At 41.3% G+C, this 9,796-nt stretch overlaps 1 protein-coding gene across 22 annotated transcripts in view; it reads left to right on the top strand.

The window, feature by feature from the left end:
• FOXP1 (forkhead box P1) overlaps window positions 1–9,796 on the top strand; it is a 386,150-nt gene that overhangs the window by 334,175 nt on the left and 42,179 nt on the right. For all 22 annotated transcript variants that reach the window (XM_065686928.1, XM_065686923.1, XM_065686924.1 and 19 more), the window contains one exon: window positions 4,926–5,030. In XM_065686928.1, coding sequence (XP_065543000.1) covers window positions 4,926–5,030 — 105 coding nt within the window. The remainder of the gene's footprint in view (window positions 1–4,925; window positions 5,031–9,796) is intronic.

The following is a 9,796-nucleotide window of genomic DNA, read 5'->3' on the forward strand; positions in this document are numbered from 1 at the left end:
TTTATTCAATTGATTTTGCCATGAAGGCAGGAACTTGCATTCAAGTACCGTTAGTGCAAGGATTTATTCATTACTGGTTCCATTTAAACTTTTAAGTCAAATGCAGCGAGTGTTCCTGTCTAGGAGACTTGTGACATTTTCACCAGCTTTATTCCGTTGGTATTTTTTGGTGAGCTTGAAAGTTCCCTGGGCAGTCACAAATACAGGAGACCCATGTTGGCTCCCAGTTGTGTTTCTTCTCCTCCTGTCGAAGACCAAAATCATAGCATTTTGCCTCAGTGTCTGTGCCATCCACTTAGGCCAAGGGGGAATGTGATGTGAGACTGAGTCGTGCGCTCCTGCCTGTGCTCCATGCGCTGAACATTGGTTTCATGGCAGCTGGCAATGATGAGGTCACTTCCCATTGCTCCTGAGAAATAAAATAAAATTAAAGAAAAAAAGGCATTTCTGCAGTTTCTGTGGGTGCTCTGCTCAAACCCCTTCCAAGAGGAAAGCAGGAGATGTGCTATTGATTTTTCAGTGTGCAGGTGGCTCAGGCATGTTCTCTGCACTGTTAGAACGTGAGCAGATGTTTCATAAATGTAATAGAAAATCAGGGATGCTTCTCTACATCACTGACTTCGGCCAGCATTTTGGCAGAGATCGTTGGCCTGAGCAGATGTGGAAGGGAGAGAGTAGAATATGAAGTATGTCAGCATCATGAATATTTAAAATAAGGTCCACTGTGTGGCAGAAGCACTATTCCTGAGGCTTCTGCTCAGCTTGTTTTTATATCCACCCGTGACTTTTTGGCCAGTGTGTATAAGGATGGTACCCAGTTTCACACAGTTACTGAGTATGGGTTGAATTAAACCATACAGCTCGGGTAGCTTTCCATCTAGTGCTTCGGTCACTACTTACCCCAACACCTAGTGTGTTCGCATCATTCTTGGGGTCTGCTGTCATTTTTACTCTCCATGTGCGCTTAGCTCTCTGTGGCTTCTCCATCTTCGAGCTTTTGTATCCCAAAGAGTGATGCTGTAGCACAGCAGATGGATTAAAGTTAAATGGCTGAAGTAGTCTAAAGAGCGGACCTGTGCAAGGAGCAGCTTCTACAGCCATCCCTGCCGGAGTAGGCGATGAATCTGCTACCAGACCCTCTGGAGATCCTTGGGGCTCTGAAGTAACAATATAGGTTGAAGAAAGCGGAGGTATAAACTCCTCTCCTCTTATCCAGCAAGCACAGAGGAGCTGTGGAAGTGCCTGGCCCTCTGGCCTTTCTCCCCTCCTCTCCTTACTGGAAATCGGGCTAGAGGCAACAGAAAATAAGTGGACACTTACGCAGTTTTCAGCTTCCCACATGGATTTCGTTACTCTGTCGTATGTCATGAATAAGTTGACTTACGCAAGAGGTTTTACTTGCCAGAGGGTTATTTGCTGTACTTCGATGTAATAGTGCTGTGCTGTTGCATTATTTGGACATAATTGTATTGTGTTAAGCATTCTGTATGCAAATATAAGGAGAAAACCCCCACATAATCTTGATTTTTCCATCGTTTATGCCTTCAGTTCTCTGAAAATTATGTCTTGTTATAAAATCACTTCCACTAGCTAGTGTTGCATCACCAGTATCCAACCACGAATATGCGTTCCTGGGAAGGAGAGAGGGTGACAGAAACAAACACCTACTCTAATGTGTCATTAGAAATCAAACAGACCTAAAACTTGCTTCTGCTTGCCAAAGCTCAGATCTTCTAAAAGTCTGTCTCCGACAGCGAGACCAAGGATGCATCCAGATAAACTGTGCTCACATGCAGACAAAATATCATTGAATGGATTTAAGCTTATAGGTTCGCATTGTGCCCACAAAGCTGTTTGTTTATGTATTGGATTAAAATCTTCGTTTTCCACCTCTGTTTGCTCAAAGTGAGTATTTAGATCAGTGAAACAGAGTTCTCCATTCATTTCCAATGGCTGTATCCTTTGTGCGTTACATCCGCTTCTGTATAAACCCGCTCTTTGTTTTGTTTTGAGGTGCTTCTTGAGGCTCTATCAGGGAACAAGTGGCAATCTATAATACCTTCAAAAGTGAGATGGATAAAATAGCAGTCATCTGATACTGACACTTAAAGGTCACCGAAAGGTACCGCTGAACACCCCCCCACCCCTACCCCGGGTGGGATGGGAGTAGCTGCCTTCAGAAACACACACTGCCAATGGAGGGTGCCTGCATTTGTCTTTCTGAAGGGTTTTTTTGCTTTTAAAGTGTCTATTTTTGGTAAGTTGAAGAAGTTGCTTTGCTTTGTCAAATGGCAGTTGAAGCTGTATGTAGGTGTTAAGTACGTTATGCTTAGCGTTGTGTTAGCAAAATGACCTTTTAAGTTGCCATTTACAGTCAACACCAGTCTTTCTGGTTATTGACAGCACTAGTCTGACATCCTGAGCATAGTTTACAGTTTGATACTCTCCTGGTTGTTCTGTCGTTTTCTTTGGACACAGTACCACGGTATCATGTCCTACATCATTTGTCTTGTCTTGTGCAAGTTTCCTGGAAAGAACAGAGATTTGCACTTGGATTTAAAAAATAAATACGAATCTCGGTAGGGCTCTTTCCGTTGACTTGGCCATGGCCTTTAGGCTCTGACAGAGAAACTTTAAAAAGCCCTGCTGGGGGTTTAAGCCATGTGACTCCTGTTGATATTATAATGAGATTTACAGTGCTTAAACCCCACAGGGGCCTGACTCCTTACTTGGCATCACCTGGCGTTTCTGCAGTCATCCTGGTGCATGGGTAACGCAGGCTGTGTGAATTAATATAGTGAATGTTTTGTTGGGGCTCTGCCGAGCACACTGAAATCATAACTCTCATGTACAGTCTTCATAGATTTTAATAGAGTGTTAACATGAAAGCCCACTTTCTCACTCCTTGCTTCATTCAGGTGTGGAAGCAGATGATAAACCCCATTATCTTCCGAATTATTCTTTCCTGATGTGTGTGGAGGGTGTTTGACCATACGTTTGTGTGGCTTGGGTGGATGGTGTTCTTCAGCCATCCTCTCTCAGTCTCAGCTGAGGGAATGTGTGGTGCAGCATTTTTCCAATTCCCTTGCAAGGAAGGCATCGGTCCCTTTGTTGTTTTCAAAAATTAACCGATAGAGTTTCTCCCCACTTGCACATTTTAAACAAAATTAAGTTAAACCAGGGTAGTATTCCTGTAGAAAAAAGGCCTTTGTAAGTCTCTTCACCTACAGTTCTTCCTTTAGGGAATTAACCTTGCACCCATATATGTAGATAGATATAGATCTAGATAAATAGATATAGATACACAGATATAGATAAAGATACGTTTATGCTTGTAGAACTATATGTATACAGCCAAAATTTAGATGTCAATGAAATAATTAAGTTCATATACAACTCACAATAACTTTTCCAATGAGATCTTTACATTTTTTGTATTAAAAAACCCCATACAACTTTAAAATAATTAAAACCCCCACCTTCAGTTATCTTCAGATTCTCAGTGGGCCTGAAGTCAAAAGTGGCATAGTCTGGGCAAGAATTTCTCTTGCAACTTCTTTGCATTTGGGATAACATCTCAGGGGAGTGTTCTGTGGTGATCTTGCTATCCAGTGCATCAGAAATAATAAAAGAACACAGTCTTGTTACAGTACACGGCAGATAATATTACAGAACAAGAATAAACAGCATTTCCACATGTGTATGAAAGTAAAATGGCAAAAAGTAAGCATTTATCCATAATGTTACCTATGATCCAGGATAAAATAAGTCATAAAAGCCACACCTAGATGCTGGTATGTGTTCATATCCTTTGTGTATGTTTGAAGTCCGTAATACAGCACAGGCATACTGTAGCAAAAAGATTGCTATGAAAAATAGATCTGTGTGTGAGCATAAAATAGAGATTTCAATATTATTTTGACATTTTATTTTGAAAGTCATCTAAGGTTATGGAAATTGTTGCAAAAACAATTCCTTTACTTCAGAAGTTTCCATGCAGAAGTTGAATAAAGAAGATATTTTAGAATATGGTTCATCAGTTAGTGCAACAGATACATTTCCCTGAGCACCACATGGCCCGGATCAAAGCGTCTCATGACTTGGATCAGTGCAGCCAAATCATTACGTATTGATTGGAATCCCGCTGAAGGATTAACCCCTTAGTGCTCATACCATTTTTTTCTTCTTTAACCCAGGTTTCAGTAGTTAGAAAGCTCTGTGACGTTCCTGCCCAACCTTTGAAGGTTAATAGCCCCCACTAACCCCTCGTGCTCAGGAATCCTTTGATTACAAGGTTCCTTTTTTTATGATGAATTTTGCATTTGAGAATACATCTTGAACCTTCTTTTCTAGGATGTAAGAGGTCTGTACTTGTGTAAAAAACCAGTCTGTAAGCGGGGGTGAAAAAAGCCACCCAAAATGAACAAAACAAAACAACACAGTAAATAAATAACATGGTGGGAAAGGCAAGGCTGCAAACTTAATGCTTTTCCTCTTTCTGTAGTGATGAGGAAAGCCTCGGGTCGGGTTGTATTGTGTTACAAGAATACACTGCTGTGTGGAGATGAAGTTGAGTTGTAAATATGCAATGTTCATAAATTTCTTAGCAAAATATCAAGCAGGGTATTAAGCAGGTCTGTCAAGTGATTTCTCCCCCATCCATGTAATTTAAATTCTTTACAAAGCTTTTAATTAATGAATGAAATGTAGGAGGATGGCTAAGTAAGAATGACACATGTTTCTCATTGCAAATGGTATTCAATTCTGTTTTGAAAAACCATGGGCAGAGTCAGGTGGGTACTGCGAGATGTTAGGGATGCTTCAGGATCTGTTGTTTGCTGCTCTTAAAGAGTTTTTGTGAAGATGAATTGGCACAGTACCTTCAGTTAACACCACTTTTCCTCTTTTCTCTTTCTCTCCTCCAGTTTATCCCATGAGGAGCATTCACACAACCATCCGCTGTATGGACACGGTGTATGCAAATGGCCAGGCTGTGAAGCAGTATGTGAAGACTTCCAGTCGTTTCTAAAGTAAGGACTGGTTTTTTGGCACTTGCATTGTACAGAAAGCATGCCCTGAAATTTTGTGTGCTGTCACTCACCGTGGGCCTGATGCAAAGCCCATTGAAGTCAACAGAGAACTCCTTTTCACTTCAATGGCTTTTGGAACAGGCTCAAGAACGTTTTAACAGGGGATAGTAAATTAGCCCCATGGGGAAAGTACAGTCTTGCTCAGTGTATTGCTGTAAAATAGTTGCAGTTCTACAGCTTTTTTTTTTTTTTTTTTTTTTTTAGATGTATTTAAATAATTCGGAAGATGCAGTATTGATAGTGTAAACAATGCAACCTTGATTTAACCTTGATTTCACTTTAATTTAGAAATTTAGTCTTAAATTAAGTCCGTAATTGAACAGAGAATTGCAGAACATCACGTGAAATTTAATTTATGTCAAATAAGTAACTAATGAACAAAGTCTACACTACTAAAAATAAACTATAATTATATTAATTGGGCCCCTGCAGTTTGCTGCAGACCTTTTCCTTGCTGCCAAAGAACACAGTTTTACGCGTTGCATAAACAGTGCATTATGGACTAGTATGTGGTAATGCGTGCATCCTGATGCAGGGAAGGACCGACAGAGCTCTAATAACTTACACATGGCTGCTCCACAGCGAAACTATCACCCTCACCTCCAAGCTGGAGCAAAAGGTGTTCCCATCACAGAAGAGTGTTCTGTCAGGGCAGGTGACCGTGTACGCGTATGCTTTAGATGCACCCAGGTTCTGGAAGGTTGGGCACTGATCTTTTCTCAAGTACCAGGGCTGTAAGATCACAGGAGACCAAATGCCCAAGCAATGCTTATGATTTAAATGCACAAAGGGACAGGTTCTACTCCTATTTGCAGTCGTGATCTTACGAAGTTAGTCCATGTAAATACATGGGATTCTTCAGGATAGATATGTAGAATTAGTCCCAAAATGTTGAGCTGTATGTGCTCTTTCTGGGGCAGCTCCCTGGATTTTTACAGGAGGGAGAGAAGGGCAACAGCAAGCCCGGGATGTTTGTTGGATATGTTAGATGACACAGATGGGTTTTTGTTCTCAGAACAGAATGGGCCAGTTCTGCTTCCACTGGCAAAACCCTTCTTAATTCAGTAGAAGCAACGCTGGTCCTAGTATAAACATATGTTACAAGTGCAGTAATGAGGAAGTTCTCATTACAAGAGGATTACAAAATAAGAAGGTGCTAGTCATAGATTTCCATAAAGGGTGGCCTTATTTCTTGTAATTCATCCTGTTGTTCACGTAAGTGAACTAAATGCTAATCTCGCCATACTTGCCAGCATATTCATATGCCTATGACATACTATAGCATTTAGACCTGTAAAACAATTCTAAATCTTACTGCACTTAGGGCAGGGGAGAGGTGCTGCGGTAGCCTTAGATATCAGAATAACCTGTGCAGTCACGTTACATCACTTTATGCCACCTTTGCTTCCTGTGCTAGTCCCTGTTCCAGATTAGATCTGTTGGTTTCAGGAAGATTTCCTGCTTAATGTGACCACACATAGAAAATACATCCCTTAAGTCACACAGCGTGGGCAGAGACAGGGTTGAATTTTTTATATGGCATTTTGGAGATGTTTCGGAAAGTAGACCCAGTTCACCTGGATGGAATACTAGGGGCAATCATTAGGTAGGAATAACTTGAAAACCGTTTACCAGCCCAGGCTGGACCTGAAGTGGCTCCATCTACTCCCAGCTCCAACAATGGTGGTTCTTTTATCACACACTTATCATCAATCTTTTTTTTCCCCTCATTGAAACCTTTCAATAGAAATATTTTGTGTGACTTTCTTAAACCCATCAGCTTGTGTAAATTTTCTCATTATTCAAATTCTGCAGTGTCCAGACAAAGTCTTATTGTTCAGAGCAATATTTAACCCAGAACGAATGCAGAAATGAATGTCCCGGAGCAGTGTATTGACACTGTTGCTTCATAAAATGATACTGTAGCCTTCCAAGCCTCCTGTGGAGCTTCCATCCTTAAATTATATTGCCATTTATCAGAATTCGTTACTCAATGAAAAGATAACAGGTAGATGCTTGAAGTTTCTTTCTCATACTTGTATAATCCGTGAAGCTCTTCCGACAGTCCCCTCAAGAGAAAAGCTCTTGTTTACCAAGTGAAATACAGCCTGTGTATCAATTGAGCATTGCTTAATTTCACTTACCTCAGTAAAAAGGCCTGTTAGAAAAAGCAAAGAGAAGTTACATGTGGAATGAAAGCCCTGTATTGCCAGTAAAATGATTCTACAGTTAAGGGAGAAAAAAGGACTTGCAGGTCTAAAACATGGTTCATTTCTTTTCCTCCTGAGGAAGAAATATCATAACTGTTGGTAAATCAAAACCAGAGATTTGACACTCTTCTGTGATCGTTCTGTAGTGTTTGTTCCCAAGGTGAGGTACACCACAGGGCCCTTGATTTCAAAGATAAATACTGTACAAATAACGATCCTAGTTGTCTTTCACTCACAGCCAACAGGAGGATGCTTATCAGAACCAGCAGATACACGGGCTATTGTATGCATTTATTTCCCTATTTCTTTTTGAAATAAGTTGCAGTTTTAGCATTGTAGGGTGTTTTTTTGTATTCTCCCTTTAATCCATCAGCCATTGGTTATCACGTGATGCGGTATCAGTTAGAGGTAACTGATAGCAGCAGGGGCTGCTGCTATGCCTAATGAAACAGTAGCGCCCAGCGTGCTCCAGAATTCTCCCCGAGCCTAAAAACAAAACAAGTCCAGTCTCACTGCGGTGACCTGATGGCCTTCTGCCAAGCTGCGGGAAGCCAGGTGAGGGCTGGAGGGTCCACACGTGTCTCGCGTGTTAACCAGGGCCCGACTCGCAGGCGGCAGCGAAAGGAGCAATTAGTAGCACAGAGTGACTTTCCTTCGAAATTGACTGTATCCCTGATTTCATTTGCATGTGTTTAAAGACTGTTGCAGATAGAAATATATACCCCTTATACGGCAAGTTGTGCAGGAAATCCCTGCTGGAGGGAGGGGGGTTATTCAGCAAGGTATCCAGGGTGAAAAATGAAGGAAAAGACTGAGTGGGGTTTTATATTCCCTCCCCCCCTCCTTTCTTTTTTTCCCCTGGGTTTTTTTTTCTCCTTTTTAAAATTTGATTATATTTTAGACATGCTTAATCACGGCCATACCATTTTCAAATCAAATCTGTTCTTTAAAAGAGGGACACAGACCTTTGGAGAGATCTTGTGGTCCTGTATCGCAGTGATGCTAGTAATCTGCTTCATGTGCATTTAACTTTGATGAAACGAAGGGGAGTTTATGTGAAAGAAACTACTAAGTGCACTCTGTAATGTTTTCACAAGTGTTTTTATCATGGTAACATCTTGTTTACTTTAGTTGCCTGCCTAAAACTACTTGGAACATGTTAAGAAAACATTTCAAGAAAGCTCCTACAAAGAGGCTTTTGTTCAGCAGCAACTGTGAGACTGCTCGGCTCACAAAGGTGTTAACTTTCAACCCCTTAAGCACTTCCACATGAAATTCCAGCAACTATGTTTGTGGTTTTGGAAAAACAAAGTGTATATTAAAGAAACCAGGTATATGCTAATACATGTTGAAGTAGGCCGGAAATCATAAATTGTTTCAAAGGCATTAATTGCTATCATTTGCATGTCAGAATGTTCCGCGGTGAAATCATCTGCAGTTAGCACAACAGAGACCTTATAATCAAATAGGGTAGCGAGGGCAGAGGAAAGGCTAGTCTGTAGGTGGCTTTTTAGGGTTTTAAGCTGCTCTCAGGCTCAGTTCACCTCCCTGCTCCCAAGCCTTGCTGAGGGGGCTGCTGCCTGGCCCGTCCCACTTGCAGGGATGCCATCGAGCATTTGATTTCCCAGGAATCTGTGGAGTTGCCGTTCAGATGTCGGTGTTACCAGTTCTCTTAACACCTCCCTCAAAACCTTCCCGGCCTGGCAGGGGGATTCAGGACCCCTGAGGCGGCAGCGGGAGGAGGAAGAGGAGGCTAGGGTGGCCCAAATCCCACAGTGCCCTCTAGTGCTCCCGGGGATGCTCGTAGGGAAACTTCGCAGCAAGGAACCCAAAAGTAGCATCCCTTCAAAAAACCTTCATTCCTCCCCTTAGCTTGTCAGACAGCTCCGACTCACTCAACTCGTTTTTAGTTCTAGGCGCACATACAACTGTTTTTCCCCTTGGGATGAGCATTCGGCTTCTGCCATAAAACACCTTGATGCCTGCCCGCTGACATACTTGTGTGTGGCACACGCGTTGCGAGGCACATTGTCTTGCATTATTGCATTTTATATCTTAAGGTGCTCTTAGTTTATGCTTCACATTATAATTTCCGGTGTGTAATCAGAAAGCATTACTTAAGAGACAAGGATCATCTTTGTTTCATACTTTTATTGACACTGTCTACCATATTACTGCGATGTCTAAATGGTAAAATTTATTATGAGCAATAGTGTCACAAAAGTCTGAGACAGCGATTTTCCTTTCAATAAAAGTAGTTAAAAACCTTTTAGAAAATCCATAATTTTGATTGCTGGTACTTCATAAATGTATAACTGGTACTTTTTAGCTGTCTCTTTAGGGAAAAATGAGTTTTATCACCTGCAGTACCTGGGTTAATGAAATTGTGTGTTGGAATTTAGCCAGAATGAAAGATGAGATCATTCGGTGGCACTAATATTGGCAACAGGTCTCATAAAAAGGTTCGACTCTTTTTAAAGAATTATCATTAGGTTT

The sequence above is a fragment of the Lathamus discolor genome, chromosome 7 (assembly GCF_037157495.1).
Source record: "Lathamus discolor isolate bLatDis1 chromosome 7, bLatDis1.hap1, whole genome shotgun sequence".
NCBI classification, from domain to species: Eukaryota; Metazoa; Chordata; class Aves; order Psittaciformes; family Psittacidae; genus Lathamus; species Lathamus discolor.